At 38.9% G+C, this 20,722-nt stretch overlaps 1 protein-coding gene across 2 annotated transcripts in view; it reads right to left on the minus strand.

Moving 5' to 3' along the window:
- TP53BP1 (tumor protein p53 binding protein 1) overlaps positions 1–20,722 on the minus strand; it is a gene marked incomplete at its 3' end in the record, with an annotated part of 66,435 nt that overhangs the window by 29,601 nt on the left and 16,112 nt on the right. The window contains exons 11-15 of one of the 2 annotated variants that reach the window (XM_082647767.1): positions 19,457–19,662; positions 10,472–11,798; positions 6,083–6,202; positions 5,110–5,313; positions 1,651–1,708 (exon numbers count right to left, since the gene is read on the minus strand). In XM_082647767.1, the coding sequence (XP_082503893.1) occupies positions 1,651–1,708; positions 5,110–5,313; positions 6,083–6,202; positions 10,472–11,798; positions 19,457–19,662 (1,915 nt within the window). The remainder of the gene's footprint in view (positions 1–1,650; positions 1,709–5,109; positions 5,314–6,082; positions 6,203–10,471; positions 11,799–19,456; positions 19,663–20,722) is intronic. The other variant, XM_082647768.1, reaches the window with a different exon arrangement.

Here is a 20,722-nt window from a genome sequence, read left to right on the forward strand (position 1 = left end):
ACAGCATTGAAATATTTACAGATAAAATGATATAATGCTAGAATTAGCTTAAAAATAATCCAGTGGAGAGGAGAGTGCTGGAAGTATTTATAAATGAATCAAGACTAGTCATAAGTTGGTAATTTTTGACACTGGGTGATGAATATATGGTAGTTCATTATACTATTCTCTTTACTTTTGTATATGCTTCAAACCTTCAATAATGAAATGTGTGAGAGAGAAATAAGATGGCAGCAAGTAATCTGAACAGTGCCGTTACAGACAACACTTAAAAACAGCAGTACTGCTTCACCTAAATGCAGAGGAAGCAGTGATCATTTAAACTGTGCTACGTGCTACAGAGCTTACTTTAAATGATTTCTTATGGTGAACCCAATGGTAAAGTAAATAGTCAAAGATTCTTAAAATCTAGATTCTCATATACAAAATTTGCTTCACAACAATACCAGTGAATCTCATTCCATGATCCACCAATCCAACCCTCTGCCTCAAGTTTTTCCCCTATTCTTCCATCCCTACAGTCCATCCAAAGGATCCAGGAATCTTCAGCAGCATATTCTGTTCTCTCTTAGCAAGCACATGTACAGACTAATAACAAGTTGTGTCGGGTACACAATTCTGTTAAAACCAAAGAGATTTCTTCAACATTATCAGTAAAGAGTCTTCAACTGAATAAGGATTCAAAGGTACTTATCTTTCAGATTAAATATGCAAAAACTCAGAAAACAACCAATCTCTCTAGACACAGCTTGGTACAAATCAAAGGATTCAGATGGGTCAGAAACTTCCAACTAAGGATCAAATTTAGTCTACAGACAAGCAGGAAATTTTATTTTTAAAAATCCTGATTTCTCTTTACAAATTTAAAGATTTGGCAGCAGTAGGTGTGCATGGTAATGACCGGCTGGAAATGAGCAAGGGCTAACCCCCCCTTTTAAATGGGACACACGTTCAGCTGGCCATCATCGTCAACATTTCATGCTCTTGCACCTAGCCTGCGCTTTACTTACGTACAATACCTGTCTAGCCTGATTTAAGAATCCTCACTTATATTTCAACAACCGCTGGTAGTATTTTTCATACTGGATGACTCACACCAGAAACCAATGAAACAATTCTATTCTCACGGCCACCAGATGGCAAAGCTTACCACCAGAGCCTCAGGATGGGGTCATACTCATCCTCAAAGCATTACAGCATTCATGACAAAGCAAAAATAACACTTCAAGGCTGTAGCTAATTTGGCAGGCAGAAGAGAAAATGGCCTGAGGCTATGGTGGCGGTGGGGGGGGGGGGCGGGGCAGTGGCGCTGGACCGTAAAAGGAAAAAGGTCTATGGCTATCTCCTTAACCCTGTTTCCTCACCAATAACAAAAACAATCTCAATCTCACCCACAGAAAAAGAAGAAATGGCACTCCCACATGAACAAAAAGGAGAAAGGGAAACACCATTAAATATCTTATTCTAAGTATAGCAAAAGCTTTATTAAAGTATTAATAAGAAAGCCTAGGGTTACATTCAACACACTGCTAAACCCTTTATGCTGAAGTTTCATTTTAAGTTTTTTTCCTCTCTTGATAAATTATCTTCCCCTCATTACCAGTGGCTTTGTATATTAAACTCCTCTAAATAGCAACCAGCTCTGGTTACCTGGTAACAGCCTCAGCAACAGCAGTAGATCCATTTTTTCTTTCACCAGTTGCTGGCTCTGAATAAAAACAAAAGCAAGTAAAGAAAGGAAAGAGAAACAGAACTCAGTATCACACCTTAAAACCTTCTCTTAAAAACCTGCTCAAACCCAATGATACTCTAAAATAATGCTTGGATTTCAGAAGCTTCTGAAGGCCTCCTTTCACTAAAACATAAAAAATTAATAATAAAAATGAAAAATAAAAACCTGCTTTACTAGTATTTGCAACAAATAATAAAAAGGAAATGGGTAAGAATAATAAGTGAACATGAAAAGACTCATCATTTTTTTTTTTTGCGGTACGCGGGCCTCTCACTGTTGTGGCCTCTCCCATTGCGGAGCACAGGCTCCGGATGCGCAGGCTCAGCGGCCATGGCTCACGGACCCAGCCGCTCTGCGGCACGTGGGATCCTCCCGGACTGGGGCACGAACCCGTGTCCCCTGCATTGGCAGGCGGACTCTCAACCACTGCGCCACCAGGTATGTCTTTCTGACTTCTACCAATTTTCTTTCAAACTTCCTACAGAAGACTATTCAGTTTCTCCAGAAATACAATATAATGAATTACTAAGTAGTAACATTTAAAAATGAAAATGAAACTTCTGAATCTCAATCCATCTCTTCTCATACAAGTAAAAAAATTATGTAGTAAAAAAACACAAAATTAATAAACAAAAAAATTTTAATTTAAAAATTTTAAAACAAATTAAAAAAAACTTCTAAAAACGTTTATTAATCTGAAACTAACACAACATTGTAAATCAACTTCAATAAAATTTTTTTAAAAAGGAAAAACTTTAATAAAATCAATTATGTAGGAAAATGTCTCAGGTTCATGCACAAATTTTAAACAGTGTACAGTTTTAAAAGAACCCATACATAGAAGGTTCTTCCCAAAGTGCTTTTGGGATAGATATTTGAAAAATAAAACACATTTTCAAGAAAGAATCTGTAGCAAAAATTAAAGGTCATACTGAAAAGAATCCCATAGTCTCAAAGCAATGCTACTAATGCCTAGGGATTAAAATTTGTTCATTTACAATTCATTCCAGCCTTAGAGAAAATAACAAATATTTTTAAACATTTCTAAAATAAGTCATAACCCAATATAATCTGAATAGTCCATCAAGGAGGCAGCTGAAGTTTGGTGGTTAGAGCACTGGCTCTGATACAGAAACCTGGTTCAGGCCCTGGCTCTAGCACTTAGCAGTCCAACCTGGGGGTAAACTTCATCTTCTGAGTCAGTTTCCTCATCCATAAAATAGGGATAAAAAGGGACCAACACGGGAATTCCCTGGCAGTCCAGGTGGTTAAGACTCTGCACTGCACTTTCACTGCTGTGGGCCTGGGGTTCAATCCCTGGTCTGGGAACTAAGATCCCACAAGCTGCAAGACCAACCCTCATAGGTTTGTTGTGAGGATAAAATGAGGAAAACTGTGAGTATGGTGCCCGATTATCAGGAAAGGTAGGAAAATTTACTAATATGGTCATCTTTAACATTTAGCTCCATTTAAGGTCTTCCCAATTGTAATTTCAAATCTAAAGATTCAAAGCTACCATGTACTCTCTCTTGATAAGTCCTACTTGATTTCAGAGAAGATGACAGTAAGGATGGAAACATGAAATACTTTATTTCTACTGAGTTTCTAATTTTCAAATCAATAAGCACTGAGAAACAGAATAGCACTATAATTCAGAACCAGACTTCTGGGTCTTGGAACTACTTTGAATTCAGGCTACTTTATTTACTAGCTGTGTGACTCTTCTAGAGAACATGCCCAACCTGTCTGTGCCTCAGTTTCCTTAGCTGTAAAATGAGAATAACAATAGGATCTACTTTACAGGTTTGTTATGAGATTTAATGAGCTGTACATGTATGGAATATATGCCTGGCATATAGTAAGAACTCAAAATATATTAGCTAAAATTTCTTTTCTTTGGTCTCAGAGAATGAGAAATCCTTATTCAAGTCCATTCACTCTATCTGTGGTCTTTGAAAGCTCCCCTTCCATCTGTCTCTCAGGGGTCTCATTTTTAACGCATCTCTCTTTTGGAGATTTCCTTTCAATCTATAAACCTGCTCAGGTATCCCTCAGTCTAAAAATGAAAAAAAAAAAAAAAAAAACTCCTTCAGTCCTGTATTTCTCTCTAACTTGCCATATTTTTTCTTCCTTTCTCACATAAACTTCTCCAAAGTAGAATACATTTGCTGCCTCTTCTCCTCCCCTTCACTCCTCAATTACCTTCAGTATAGCTCCTACCCAAACCACTATACTGTAGTAGTTCTTGCTAGAGTCACCAAACGGATCCTAATTGCCAAGTCCAGTGTACATTTTCAGATATATCTTACTAGACCCTCACTTCTGCATATAACATTGTTGTCTTCTTTTAACTCTCCTTCCCTTAGGCTTCCATGGCGTTATACTCTCCTAGTCCTCTTCTTGGAATATTCCTTTACAATCTCCTTTATAAAACTTCTTCCTCTTCTAACGCCATTAAACCACTTTTACAAACTACCTAATGGAAGAATTATAAGCTTTAGAGTCAGATGGATCTGATTCACACTCCAGCTCCACCTCTTACCAATTACTGTAACCTCAGATTTAAAACCTCTCTTAGTCTCAGTTTTCTCACCAATAAAATGGAAATAAGGATATCTACTTCAGAGTGCTATCATGAAAACAAAATGTATATATAAAGTCATTCTATATTTTTTCCTCTCTCTTGCTTCCATATTTAACTGGTCCCAAGGTCCTCTCTATTCTACTATTCATCTCTCAAATTCATCCCCTCACCTCCATCCCCACTACTAATGACCCCACTTCCTGGTTAAAGACTGCATTTGCCAGGCAGCAGAATAGAAAATGGGCAAGGAAAGGAATGATGAACAAAGGCACAAATTTTTCAAACATTCAGCTGATCCTTTAAAAAAAGCAAATCTGATCATATTACTCCCTTGCCTAAAATTCTTCAGCTGTTCAGCATGATGTAAAAGGCCTTTCAGAATCTAGTCCCGACTTTGCAGCCATTCCCTCATACCTTCTCTGTATTCTAGCCATACCAAACAACTTGCAATTAATGTGGGAAATAGCTAACATAAACCTACAATGTGAATCCACAATCCTAAATTTTCTACCCACTTCTGAACTCCTTCTGATTATGAAAACCAATTAGTTTATATAGACACAAGTTTAATACAGAGATACAAGCAGTACCACGGAGGTTACAAAACAGAACATCTGCAGTAACATTAACAGTGACTAGCCTAAAACAAAGAATTAAATTCATGAGAATAAGACTTTACAAATACATTTATAATTATAAAAGTATCATCATTAAAACTAGAAGAAAGATAATTAATACTTCCAGAAGATGTGGAGCTACTAGTTACCCAAGATTAACACAAAATAAAACTTACTTTCCAGACTAAACTGCAAAGACTCTTCACTCGCCTCAGTCTCAGGACTGACCAATTTCATTCTCAGACACAATTGATCACCCATTTCTGGGGCAGCCCCAGAATCTCCTTTTTCATTCCCAAGCATGGGGTCATTGGTCTCCACCATGCTTTCAGACATGACATCACTGGTTGCTATGGTGCTTTCGGGATAGTTGTTAATACCTGAAAGAAGGGAGGCAGGGGGAAGGAAGGAAGAAAGAACACTAAAATACAAATATGAAAAATAACAATTCAAGGTCATCAATTTGCCTGTTTGGCTCCATAGCTCTGCAGGATTGAAGAGGATTCCTAGGATAGATCCTGTCACAAGTATCAACAACTACGCACTAATATTGACACCTGGTCTTAAGAAGAGCAACAGGATTCAGTTCCACTTCTGCATCTGGACAAAGGATGCTGCATGAGCCCTCAGCCAACCCACATCTGCCAGCATCAAGCATAGGTAGCAGGAGACTCCAGACGGCATGACTGTTACCTCCCAGCACTGACTAGAGAAAACAAATAGGTTAATGTAGAAGACTACCAGCTGCTTCAGGGAAGGAGGATCTAAATTTTCTTCCCCTGTCAAGCAGCAGACTGATTAGCCAAGGTCCTGAATAAACAGTACTTCTACCCTACCTGCTACCTCTTCCTCATAAAACAGCTCTATATCATTGCTTAGCACTCAGAGTCTATGGCCTTGCAAGTAATAGAATAAAATCTTTATAAATATTCTTTCTTCCTTCCTTCCATCCTTTCTTTCCTTCCTCTCATCACTGCTCAACATCTCCTGGGAGTAAACTCATGGAATCAGACACCACAACCTTATTCTTCCTAAGACAAAAATCAATCTTATCAGGCAGGCCCAACTCCTGAGATATAAAAGAATCACTGGCATAAAGAATGATATCTCAAATTCTGCTTTAAACATCATTACATTTTAATCACTCACCAATAGGAGTACTGTGTCTCTTGGGCTCCAATTTTAGATGCCCAATAAGAGGTGGAGTTGCACCAGTCAATGGTGGAATAACATCACCTTCTTTAGGCAAGGTAAAATGAAATGGAGTTTCTGGAGAAAACAAAAAACAAAACAATGATAAACAAAAAGGAAACCAAAACAGAAGTATAAAAAAAGCAAAAGTGAGGAGAACTGCAAGAAGTATCTCAATTATTCTTTTCCTTTGCTCTCAAATTCTGCCTCATTCCCAACCCCCCTCACCAGGCCTCTCAACCAATTTCCTACTATTTTCTCTGCTCTCTGTACAACCATCAACAGGACTGACACAAAGTAGACAACCAGGGGCCAGGCAAACAGAGGAAGCCCAGAAGTTTAGAGGCCTGAGGAACATGGGGTCAAAAGGAACAGAGAAACATCTGAGCCTCAAGACAGTAAGTACATATGGGGATACTCAGTGATACAAAGTTGGATAGTTTCAAATCTAGACGTTTTAATTTTGTGTAATGCTAACCCAAGGAGTTAATTTATAAGCTTTAGCAATCTGTAGGATTCTCTATGTTAAAATCTGATGTTAATACTTAAAATTTACAGTCTGAGTTCAAAGAGGTGACAAAGGATTTCATGGGCTAAAGCAGGGGTCCCCAACCACTGGGCCTGCTAGGAACCGGGCCGCACAGCAGGAGGTGAGCAGCGGCAAGCGAGGCTTCATCTGCTGCTGCCCGCTCCCCATCGCCTGCGTTACCGCTTGAACTATCCACCCCCCCACCTCCGCCTTCCGCCCCACCCCCCACCCCATCTGTGGAAAAACTGTCTTCCAAAAAACCGGTCCCTAGTGCCAAAAAGGCTGGGGACCACTGGGCTAAAGGACTTCAAAATACTCATTGGTTCTAACAGAAATCATCTGGGTTTCACAGTTCAGCAGTACTGACCAGCATTTCACTCTAGGCCACAGCGGTAGTGTTCACATCTAAATCTCTGTGCAATGGTAAATCTCATCACATATATGAGCATCTCCACTGTACACATTTTGGTTAGTCATTATTAAATTAAACATTTGTCAAGAAACAAAACTTTACTTTTTAACTAGGTCTCAGTTCCAATTTCTAATCAGAATTAGCAAATTGCCAAAATCACATTTTCTGATTTCCTAATTATCTCTTTTAATAAAACGACTAAGTTGGGGAGAATAAAAGAATTACTCCAGATTGCTGTTCTTAAACCTGACAGATGAAAATTTGTACTTACTTTCCTGGAATGGCTCAAAATAACTATAATCTGGCATACCCAGTCACTATTCCTTGTGAAAACAGTTTGTCTAATGTGCTTCCCAATATCGTCAAGCAATTCTCCAATTCCCAGCACACACTTAGCGGGTGTCCTATGAAGTTAACTCAATTTTGACACTATCTACCCAGAGGTAGCATCAGATCCCACAAGTTAAAGGCTCAGTCCCACAAGACTGCCCTCACTTAAGACATCAGTCAGAGTCCGGGCTGTTACCTGTGCTTCTGAGCAACTGGCTCTACACTGCAGGTTCCCATGACACTTTCCTCACGTTCCATTAATTAGCTAGAGCTACTTATAGTACTCAGAGAAACATTTGCTTACGTTTACCAGTTTATTATAAAGGACACAGATGAACAGCTATATGAAGAGGTACATAGGGTGAGGTCCAGAGGGTTCTGATAGCAGGAACTTCTGTCTCCCTTAGAACTGGGATTAGATACCCTCCTGGCTCATTTATCAACCAGGAAACATCAAATTTTGTTGTTCAAGAGTTTTTATAGAGCTTTAATCTCCACCCCCACCATCGAGTAGGTTGGTGGGTGGGGCCGGAAGTTCCAACCCTCCAATCACTTTGTCTTTCTGGTGAACAGCACCATCGCTGAGGCTATGTAGGGAAGATCCCACCCTAAATCACCTCAATAGCATTACTCAGGTGTGACAGAAAGGGCTTAAGCTTATTCCTATCACTTAGGAAATTACAAGGGTTTTAGGAGCTCGGTGCCAGGAACTGGATGAAGACCAAATATATTTCTTATTATACCACATTTTTCTTCTTTCATCTCTTCCCATTCCACTTCCACCCTTCATTATCTTTAATATCAAGCACACCTTGATATTTTTTCTTCAAAATCACAAAACAACAACAAAAAACATCTCTTACATCTACATGAAAGAAAATGAATTAGCAACTTGAAGGGATGAAAAGAGAAAATGAATGGACTTTAGAAATAAAGGATGAAAAGTACACATGCACTGCTAAAGAAACTGTGAAAAGCAGAAGTGGAGAATCTCAACGTCATTATCTGAATGGCAAAGAATTCCACCATAGTTATAGCAAAAAGAAATGAGTTGATAGCTAAGCATTCATTCTCTGGCAACTCCTTAAAAAGCAAGTCCTTTAAGTTAATAAAGAACTTAAAAAATATACAGAAACTAAAATTTTAAAAAAAAACCACCTCACAAAGCATCATACGTTCCAAAGATATATTTTATAGAATTTTCATTCCTGGAACAACCACCTATTCTGCTCTCTTGACAGGAACCATCCCTCACATTATGATCGACCATTCAGACTTTTGAAAATCTGTATAAAATCTCTAAGTACATCCTTCTACGTGACAAACCATAATACGCAAATGTAATATGCAAGCGTTAATTACAGAAGACTATTTATGAAAAGTTATCTTAGCGCCACTGATCTAACACATCACTAAAACCTAATGGAAAATTGGCTCTTATACAGGCAGCACTGCCACTACCCTTATCTGGTCTTCAATGCCTCATTCCTGGACTATTACAACAACCTATCAATTACCTTGTCTGCCTGAAGTCTCCCCCTTTCCCCAACCCACGATTCTTTCTGTATAGCAACCAAAGCAACCTTCCTGTAAAACATGACTTAGATCGACAACAGTATTTAGATGTAATGAAATTATAAAAATCTTCAATAATATAGAATATTAGGTCATTCAGACAGTTCTTTACCATAACTCAACAGAATCAGAGAAACTATATCATACAGTTTTATAGTAGGAAAAAGCATAGACTTGGGAATCAGGAGACCTAAGTTCTAGTTCCACTTCAATCATTAACTAGCCACATGACTTTAGGAAGAAGAGACTGAACTCAATATCGGCTAACTTCCTTTTCAGCTCTAACATTTCTCATTCTGAAGAGGAAAAAAAATATTCATGAATATAAAGCCTAATGAACAGGGGAAATTTTGAGATTAAAAAAAGTACTACTAATAATCACTCCTAAACAAGAAGTATAAACGGGACTGTTCCAGGAACGCCGAAAGGTATGATCACCCATACTGATAGCGATGGTGTTACCTAAATACTGTTTCTCATTTCCATATCCTTAGAAGCTTGCTTTCTTAAGTCTGTATTTTGTTTTTATTCTTTTGTTTTTGGAGTTTGCTTTGTTTACTTATCAATTGATTTATGGCTGCACTGGGTCTTTGTTGCCGTGCATGGGCTTTCTCTAGTTGTGGCAAATGAGGGCTACCCTTTATTGCAGTGTGCGGGCTTCCCATTGCCATGGCTTCTCTTGTTGCAGAGCATGGGCTCTAGGCACACGGGCTTCAGTAGTTGTGGCTCACAGGCTCTAGAGCGCAGATTCAGTAGTTGTGGCACACGGGCTTAGTTGCTCTGCAGCATGTGGGATCTTCCTGGACCAGGGCTCGAACCCGTGTCCCCTGCATTGGCAGGTGGATTCTTAGCCACTGCACCACCAGGGAAGTTCCTGTTTTGTTTTTAAATTATACTAACTTTGGACATTCAGAAAGTTTGAATTCTTTTCAGCTAATGTCATACATGACATTCTAGAAATATTTCAGAAAGTAATCTATATTCTCATTCTTGACTTTATAAAGAACACAAGCTAACACCTTTCCCAGTTTAAGGTTTAAGATGTATATATGTTGAACCAAATTTAGAAAGTTTACTTAATGCCCATAAGGAAGAAACAATCCAGAGAGTTTTGAATATGATTTAACTGTGTAAGGTAATCAAAAAAGATCCCTGTACTACAAAGCCACTCTCAAAGTATAAAAATATGGAACAAGGTTTGAACCTAAGTAGAAAATACCAGATTGGTACAATTTCTAAATACTTAGAAAATTCATGTTGATTACTCCTGAGTTATAAAGCTGATAAAAACCTCAACTGATCTCTGATTCTATAAATAATTACAGCTACAAAAGAAAAATACAACCCCAAATTTTAAATATCCCAACTATTATTGGTTGCTCATAAACATAAATCCAAGTTAATTTTCAGCCCTGATGTAATAAGCATGTGGTTCTCTCCTACCTTCCATTCCAAATTATAATTTGGTTGGAAACACAGAACAATTTGTAATCACACTTACCACTAGAGCTTTCACAGAAGCTTTGTGAGGCATGGGCAGAGGCTTTCTCCAGTGGCTGGGCCCCTACACCTGAGTCCAGCTGCTTTGTATTAGCCATTTTTGAGTCTTCCCTTAACGTGCTAACTGTTGTCTCTTTTGGTTGGGTCTGCTGCATTTCCTGGCCAGGTCCTGGAGCATCATCTGTTCTCACTAAAGTCAAGGGAGGCTGTGAAGAGTCTGCCTCTACAGGTTCTTTTTCTGCAGTCACTGATTTCAGATCTCCTTCATATTCTGCACTCTTTTCTTCTTGGGTATCCGCTCTATTCTCAACACATGGTTCTATTTCTGGAGCATCATCCTCCCACAGCTGAGAATCTGAGCATTTTTCCACTACCTCTAAAGGTTCAGAAGAAACATCAACTCTGGGAGATGGTTCCTTCACATCTACAATGACAACACTCGAGTCCTCTGAAGTAGCTTCTTCCCATGCTTCCTGATCCTTATGTTCCAATTCTTGGTCAAGTACTGGAAGCTTTTGGGGGGAATCAATACTAATCACACTGGTTTCAACTTCCATAGCTTCCTGGCATTCTTGTTTGGGGACTTCCTTTGGAAGACCCAGCCCCTGGGACTGAGTTTCAGTCAGAGAAAGGTGCAATGCAACACTCTCCATATTTTCTTCTTTGGGCTCCTCTCCTTGACTTTCACAAGGAGTCTCAGGGATTTCTTCCACCTCAGACCCTGAAGACCCCTCCTCTGGATGATGTTCTTTAAGTTCTATAGCTTCCTCCTGATCTAACACACTAGAGAGTGCCTCAGATCGAGTAGCTGGAGAGGGAACTGCCTGACTACCTGAATCGCAAGTGAGATCAATACAAACGTCTTCCGCCACAGTTTCTTCTCTGCCTTTGCAACCATCAGCTAAAATACTAATGTCGTCTCTGCTTTCTGTGTTAACCCTCTTTGTTTTATCATCATTCTGATTCAGTTCTACTTGGCCATCTTGTGCTGGATTAATCAGGATACTATCATTTTCAGCAAGAACAAGTTTAGAATTGAGAACTGGAGACATGGGTTCAGTATCCTCAATCTGTGTGCTTTCTCCATCTTCATCAATCCTGTGAGAACTCAAGCTTTCTATCTTTGGGGACTGACTATACTCACTTGTAGAAAGCATCAACTTACAAGAATCCCCTGTCAAAGAAAGCCCAAGATCCTCAGAGGAATTCTTTGGTTCAGTCTCTGAAGTTTTAGAATACTCAACAGTCAAAGATGAACTATGCAAACCTCTATCCTTCTTCTCATCATTTGATCGTTCTTCCAAACTTGGAGATGGAATGAAAATGTCCTAGGGAAGAACAAAAAGACACAAATAATCATTTTGTCATAATCGTATTTCTTTTATATCTAATCCTTCAATTCTAAAATATCTAAATCAACTACGCAAGAATTTTAAAACTCTAGGGCCATAATCACCAGTCTGTTCATCAACACAAGTCACTGTTTAATGATCTTCTTGTGAATCACTGATCTAGAATAAGCACAATCCAAACAAAAACCTAAAGGTATTAACTTAGGTAGGAAGACACTTAAATTTAACTGTATACCACTACTAAAATCATGTCATACACTGTATCATGGGCCCTCAATTATACAGGAATCACGTGAACATATGCCTATCAATTATACAGGAATCACGTGAACATATGCCTACACAGTCCACTTCGGTTCTCACAAAGTGGGAATATATACAGGCATAACTCAGAGATACTGCAGGTTCAGTTCCAGACCACCACAATACAGCAAGTCACACAAATTTTTAGGTTTCCCAGTGTACATAGAAGTTATGTTTACATTATAGTCTATTAAGTGTGCAATAGCATTATGTCTTTAAAAGATGTACATACCTTAATTAAAAAATACTTCATTGCTAAAAAAATGCTAAATGTCATCCGACAATGATGGATTGCCACAAACCTTCTATTTGTAAAAAATAAATTATCTGCAAAGCACAATAAAGCAAAGTGCAATAAAATGAGGTATGCCTGTCCTTATTTCACATCCCACTATTTCAAAATATGCTAGCATTCATAAAGATGTAAAATTCAAAGTTTACAATAATATTAGTCAACAGATACCACTACATACCAACAAGGAAGGCTGAAGGTAGTAAGAATACATCCTGGTGGTGAGGATGTGAAACTGTCATACACTGCTGGTGGCAATGCAAAAGCTAGAGCCACTTTGGAAAACAGTTTGGTACTATCTTCTAAAGTTAAACATACATTAATATTACCATATGACTCAGAAATTGTACTTGTAGGTAATTAACCCAAGAGAAATAAAATCATATGTCCACACAAAGATGTAGTATGCAAATGTTCACAACAGTATTATTCATAATAGCCCAAAACTAGAAGCAACCCAAATGTTCATCAATTGGTGAATAAATAAATTGTGGGTATCTATATTACAGAATACTACTCAACAATAAAAAGGATTAAAATATTAAAACTTGCCAGAATATGAACGAATCTCAAAAATATGCTAGGCTAAAGAACTCAAACACAAAACACCATACACTTTTGATTCCAATCATATGAAATTTTTAAAAAAATTTTTGGCTGTGTTGGGTCTTCGTTGCTACACACAGGCTTTCTCTAGTTGCAGTGAGCGGGGGCTACTCTTCATTGTGGTGCGCGGGCTTCTCATTTCAGTGGCTTCTCTTGTTGCGGAGCACGGGCTCTAGGCACGCGGGCTTCAGTAGTTGTGGCTTGCGGGCTCTAAAGCGCAGGCTCAGTAGCTGTGGCACATGGGCTTAGTTGCTCTGCAGCATGTGGGATCTTCCTGGACCAGGGATCGAACCTGTGTCCCTGCATTGGCAGGCAGATTCTTATCCACTGTGCCACCAGGGAAAACCTATATGAAATTCTTGAAAAAATAAAACTATAGTGACAGAAGGCAGATGAATGCTTGCCTAGGGTAGAAGAGTGGATGGGGGCAAAGGATCATGAAGAAACTTTTTAGGGTGAGGAAACTGTTCTGTACTTTGATGGTGATGGTGGTTATACATTTGTATACAACTATCAAAACTGATCAAACTATACATTTAAAATGGTGTTATTTTATGTAAATAATACCTTAAAAAAAAGAAAATAACCCAAAGCTAAAATATGTTTTTATGTAAGAATTTAATTTGTTATTTTGCCTAACATAAATGCTGTAACGCTCTAGACATAGCTGGTAAGGCATTCATTTCCTATTTTTAAGGGAATGAGGAATCAAAATAGGTTGCCAAACATTCTGTATATTCTATAACTTTTGGTATTTCAATGTCTGGTGTTACTGTTTACACTTTTAGATTATAAAAATAGTCTTAAATTTCAATCTGCTCATATACTCTGAGGCATGACTGAGTATAAATTGGTTCAACACTTCTAATGGCAATTTGGCAATACACGACAACAGCCTTGAAATTTTATATACCCTTTAGTCCAATAATTCCAGTTCCAGGAAATTATTTGATGAAAATACACTGGGATTTAGCTACAGTGCTTGCTGTTCAGTACTAAAATTATTATTTGGAAAAGGAAATAATATAAAATATCTTAAATATCCACTGATAGGAGATTCATTTAAAAATTATGATACACCTACATGATGGAATACTTTGTAATTACACAAAATTGTAGATGAGTATTTTAAAATATAGAAAAACATTCAGGCTATGCATTAAATAGAAAAGTTTTTAGTTAAAAAAGTATATGAATATATATTTTATTGTGGTCTATACATTTTTATATAATTTTCATTTTTTTAATTTAATAAATATATACTATTAAAAAGTTATGAAAAACAAAACAAAAAAGTTATGAGCAGTTACTTGAGACAGGATAATTGATGATCTTATTTTCACTTATCTGTATATTATACACACTCTACAAGAAAAATGTATTTACTTTTCTTGTAAAAAATAAGTCATTTTACAAAGGCTTATAGTTAAGACATTGCTAATAAAATTATAAATATCTTTTTAAAAGTCAAACTCATAAAATAACCACTTTAAAGTGAATATTTACAATGTGCAACCACCACCTCTATCTACTGAAATGAAAATGAAAACATTTTCATCACTTCAAAAGGAAACCTCAGGGACTTCCCTGGTGGCACAGTGGTTAAGAATCTGCCTGCCAATGCAGGGGACACGGGTTCGAGCCCTGGCCGGGGAAGATCCCACATGCCGCGGAGCAGCTAAGTCCGTGTGCCACAACTACTGAGCCTGCACTCTAGAGCCCGTGAGCCACAACTACTGAGTCCGCGTGCCACAATTACTGAAGCCCGTGTGCCTAGAGCCCATGCTCTGCAACAAGAGAAGCCACTGCAATGAGAAGCCCACACACCACAACAAAGTGTAGCCCCCGCTTGCCACAACTAGAGAAAGCCCGTGCGCAGCAACGAAGACCCAAAGCAGCCAAAAAAAACATAAATTAAATAAATTAAAAAAAAAAAAAAGGAAAGGAAACCTCATATTCATTAAGCAGTTGCCCACATTCTGAATATGTTTTAAGTGTTATCAAAGTAAATACTTACGTAATATCTTTTACAGAATTTTTTCAATATATGTATAATTTCAGTCAGCAAAGTAAAACTTCAGGGGCTAACCAGCCTATCAATAAGCTGTACTTCTTAAGACTGCCTGGATCTAGCCTCCGAGTGTCTGGCCCCTAATAATGCACAGCGCTGAGGCTCCCTGAAGGCCTAGTCAGAATAACGAAGTTAAGTGAAAAAACCACCTCAGGGCTCTGGATAAAGACTGATGAAGAACTGTCAGGACTTCGTTCAATGAGTCAACCAGTCTAGATTCAACAGACATAAATCCATAGTATCCAACCAGTCAAAAACTGGTCTCACACACACAGAGTTTAGGAGCCACACAAACAATCATCTATACTCTGACTTGTCATCCCCAAATTAATATGTATATCAAGAATGAGAAAGTGTTAAATATCAAACTATTTTCTACTAATCCTCTCCTCAGCCCTCACATCCTGGTGAAGGGTCGAAGAGGCTATGAAATTAACAAATCTATTAGGGAAAAAAAGAAAGAAATACATGGAGCTTCCCTGGTGGCACAGTGGTTAAGAATCCGCCTGCCAATGCAGAGGACACGTGTTCAGGCCCTGGTCCAGGAAAATTTCACATGCCGCGGAGCAACTAAACCCGTGTGCCACAACTACTGAGCCTGTGCTCTAGAGCCCACGAGCCACAACTACTGAGCCCACGTGCCTAGAGCCCATGCTGCGCAACAAGAGAAGCCACCACTCCCACTCGCCGCAACCAGAGAAAGGCCGCGTGCAGCAACAAAGACCCAACACAAACAAAAATTAATAAATAGATATTACAACATCAAAATTAGGTTCACTTGGACTTCCATAACCCATCTACAGAAGAAATAACAGATGTGCAAAGGTGAGTCATTAAGACTAACATGTGGGCTTCCCTGGTGGCGCAGTGGTTGAGAGTCCGCCTGCCAATACAGGGGACACGGGTTCGTGCCCCGGTCCAGGAAGATCCCACGTGCCGCGGAGCGGCTGGGCCCGTGAGCCATGGCCACTGAGCCTGCACGTCCAGAGCCTGTGCTCCACAACGGGAAAGGCCACAACAGTGAGAGGCCCGCGTACCACAAGAAAAAAAAAAAAAAGACTAACATGTAAGGAGTTTGATACATAATGAAAAAAGTATGGAACTTCCAAATAAAAACAGTGGATTTAATACACACATTTTCTTTAACTCTCTTCCAAAATCTCACTAAGCAATGGTAAAGGGATTTTTTTTTTAAATGCATTTTCAAGAAAAAGAGAACAGGGATTTCCCTGGTGGCGCAGTGGTTAAGAATCCGCCTGCCAATGCAGGGGACATGGGTTCGAGCCCTGGTCCAGGAAGATCCCACATGCTGCGCAGCAACTAAGCCCATACACCACAACTACTGAGCCTGTGCTCTAGAGCCCGTGAGCCACAACTACTGAAGCCCGTGAGCCTAGAGCCCGTGCTCTGCAACAAGAGAATCCACCGCAATGAGAAGCTCGCGCACCGCGAAGAGTAGCCCCTGCTCACCGCAACTAGAGAAAGCCCGCACGCAGCAACTAAGACCCAATGCAGCCATAAATAAATAAATAAATAAATTTATTTAAAAAAAAAAAAAGAGAACAAAGAACAGATAACCACAATAAAATTTTGCAAGAGTGGTCATCCATCTAGCAGACTAGTGAAAACTGAATTCCTAAGACAGCAGTGGAGAAAGCTAAGAAGTAACCCAAATTATACCTCAGAACTACCATGTCCCAAAAAAGATTCAGGACTTGGCAGTAGCCCAGGTAACTCTGGAAGTGGTGATGAGGGTAGTGCTAAAAACAGGAGGAACACTGGCTGGAAATCTATTTAAGAAGCAGTTTAATCCCCAGATTCGCTCTTCCTGACCCTCCTCTGCCCTGGAGAGGGTAAAACAGAGCATCCCTGAACTGGAGGAAAAGAGGCACAGTTATCAGAAAGTACCAGACTGAAAACAGGGAGATTAAATGAAAATTTACATATTCAATGGAACCTGCACCTGCCTCTCAACACCCCCAGTCCTCTTCCATCATAGACTTCTAAAGCAATGGCAGACAGGAGGGAACGTGAACAAGACAAGATAAATCAAGATACTGACATTAGGGGACCCCAAAAATGGCCCTGCATATCACACTACAGTAAATTCCAGACACATGAAGCACTAACAACCAATTCAGAACTTCTAATCAGTTTTCTGGGATTTCACTCTTAAAGCAGTCAGAAAATCAAGGATTATTATCAGACTCTTGAGGAAAGCCTCTTTAAAAGTCAAACATCAAAACTACAAAACTAACTAAAATCTATTTGAAGAAATAGTGACTATTGCAGGGAGAAAACTTCTCAGAAACTATTACTAATATCATTAAGGAGATAAGATAGTATACCCATGAAATGACAAAATGCTATTTTTTTTTAAAAAGGGAGAACATTCAAGGAAAAAAGAGTATAGAAATGAAAAATCCAAGAGTAGAAATTAATGTCTCAGAGAAAGTTAAAAAATGGTTGAACCTGGCAGTTGCACTCCTAATTATACACAAGAAAAATAAAAATACACATCCGCGCAAAAGCTTGCGCACAAATGTACACAGCATTATTTATAATAGCCAAGAAGGGGAAACAACCCAAATGTCCATCAACTGATAAATGGATGAATAAAACGCGGTATGTACATACACAGTATTATTCAGAATAAAAAGGAATGAAGTTCTGATACATGTCAGAACGTGGATGAACTGTGAAAACATTACAGTAAAGAAAACAGTCACCAAAGACTACATATTGTACAATTCCACTTATGTGAAATGCCCAGAACAGGCAAATCCATAGAGACACAAAGTAGACTAGTGATTGACTAGGGCTGGGGGTGGGGGAAATGGGAGTGACTGTTAATAAGCATGGGGTCTTTTGTTGGGGGTGGAGGGGGAGCGTGATGAAAATGTTCTAAAATTAGACTCTGGGGCTTCCCTGGTGGCGCAGTGGTTGAGAGTCCGCCTGCCGATGCAGGGGACACGGGTTCGTGCCCCGGTCCGGGAAGATCCCACATGCCACGGAGCGGCTGGGCCCGTGAGCCATGGCCGCTGAGCCTGCGCGTCCGGAGCCTGTGCTCCGCAACTGGAGAGGCCACAACAGTGAGAGGCCCGCATACCGCAAAAAAAAAAAAAAATTTAGACTCTGGTGAATAACTATACAACTTTGTGAATATACTAAAAGCCACTAGATTATACACTTTAAAAGGGTGAACAACACGATGCGTGAATTATATCTCAATAAAGTGAGGGTTTTTTTAAGTTTTAAAAAAAAATAGTTGAGGAAATCATCCAGAAAGTTAAACAAAAGGAGGGAGAGATGGAAAGTAGAACACAAAATAATAAAATTACAAAACTATTCTAGGAATATGAATATCCGAACAATAGGTACTCCATTAAGAAAAAAAAAGAACAAAGGGGAAGAAATTAAATAATTAAATGTCCCTGAACTGAAGGGCTTGAGTTTCTAGATTGAGAGGGCTTACCAACACAATGAAGGAAACAGACCTATGCCAAGGGTCTGGAAGTTTCAGAACACTGGGGATAAAAAGAAAAATCTACAAGATTCCAGTAAGGAAAAAAAACAGCTCACATATTAAAGATCAAAATCAAACTGGCCACACTTCTCAACAGCAACACTGGAAGTCTGAAGACGGTAGAGCGATGCTTTCAAAAGTTTAAAGGAAAATTATTTCCAACCTAAAATTCTATACTCCTACAAACTATGAATCATGTATGAGGGTAGAAAGTATGCTACTAAAGAATGTCCTCCATCAAAATGAGGGAGTAAACCAAGCAAGAAGACACGGAGCCCAAGAGGAATCCAACACAAAGACAGGTAAGGACAATCTCCAAAGACAATGAAAGGGAGGTGACAGTTATATACCAGGAATAGAAGGCAATAGCACAGATTAGAACTCAGGAGGCTCCAAAGGTGGTTTCTCCAAAATGAAAAAGTTTGAGGCCCCTGAACATCTTGAAAGATATTGACAACTGGTGGAGAGCCTAGGGTTGATTTAGTGAGAAGTTCATGCGTTAAGGCAGAATAATGACTAATGCCCCCTTTCAATTTCAAAGCAACACTTTTAAGAAGTTGAAGACACAGTACAAATTATACTCCAATAAAGATGTTAAAAAAAAAAGACATAGTACAAAATTCAAACATAAAAAGTACATCAAGATGTTAGATGACCCTGGAAATGTTCTAAAACTAGATTCTGATAACAGCTGCACAATTCTGTAAATTTACTAAAATATCACTAAACTATACACTTAAAATGGGTGAGTTTTATGGTTTCTAAATTATACCTCAATACAGTTGTTTAAAAAAAAAAAGATGTTAGAAGGAAAAAACTTTTTCTATGATACTCACATGAGAAAACTCAGGCTGGGATGGAACAGGAAGTGACCCAGGAGTGAAGACTGGTGTGCTCTGAGATACCGGTGTTGAGGCTTGTGGTGATATAGTGGGCTCAGGTGGGAGAGGAGGGTTTTCTATCCCTACCGGTTCATCACCTTTGAGTTTCTTCTGAAAAGACTCTCCTCCTTCAGATAACACTGACATATCCATTGGCTCATCTAGTTTAAAATAGGAAACACAAATTGAGAAATAAGAACTCATCAATACTATTCATGTTCCAATACCGCTAATAACAATTATATTCAGATATTTTCATCCCTAAAAAAAAGTGCCCAAAAAAAAAAAAAAAAAACAGTGACAATTTTCAGAAAAGCTGATAGGTTAATAGAAGATTGAGTCCTGGAAATCTAGCAACACTTTATTCCCCTGGGGGAGGTAAGTCCACACTCCTAAAATACTCAGATATAGATTAAAATAGGGTTCATCTAGGGATACCCATCCATCCATATGATAGTAAATTAACTAGGTTCCTCTCAGACCCTTTCCTGATTATAGCTCAGTTTTCACATTTGCATAGGAACGCCCAGATTAATGGCACCTAATTTAACCACAGGCCTTGAAAGGCAGTGAACTTGTTCATCACTCTAAGTAAATATCTACATATTTATGAACTCATTTTATTTGCAATTAACTGCTAAGTGCAGAGAGGTGGATGCCAGGACAAATAGAGAAGAAGGAAAAAAAAATCTATCAGTGACAAGCAGCAATGATTTATCAAAGAACAGAGTACAGGACACTAATCCTGAGACAAATTGCTCAGGAGGGAAACATAAACACAAACAAAATACAAAACACTGCTTTTCGTATAGTATCCTACCCACCTGTAGGCTAACAGGATCTTCCTCAGAGCCAGCCTAGCTTGCTAGGTATTTGATTCATCAACCCCTTTTCCCCTATCTTACAGCTTGACCCCAAACAGGCTTCCATTAGACCACTCTCACAAAGTACCTATGCCATTTAGTTTTTCCCTATAATCCACATTCATGCTACCAGGTACCCACCCCACCTCCACCTCAATACCTACCCCTGCTGCTTAGCTTGGCCTCAAACGCACACTCCACTCTAATGCTATGTTCGGGAACTGATGCTATAGGCCTTTATTTCCCTACCACAGCTGTGTTAAGTATTTTCATTACACCTTTTGACCTTTATTGCCGTGACAAAGCACTTATTAAGGACTGTTCTAAGCACTACATATAAAAAGGCTTTAGGTTAATA

This window comes from Grampus griseus, assembly GCF_964374135.1.
Source record: "Grampus griseus genome assembly, chromosome: 2".
Lineage (NCBI taxonomy): Eukaryota > Metazoa > Chordata > Mammalia > Artiodactyla > Delphinidae > Grampus > Grampus griseus.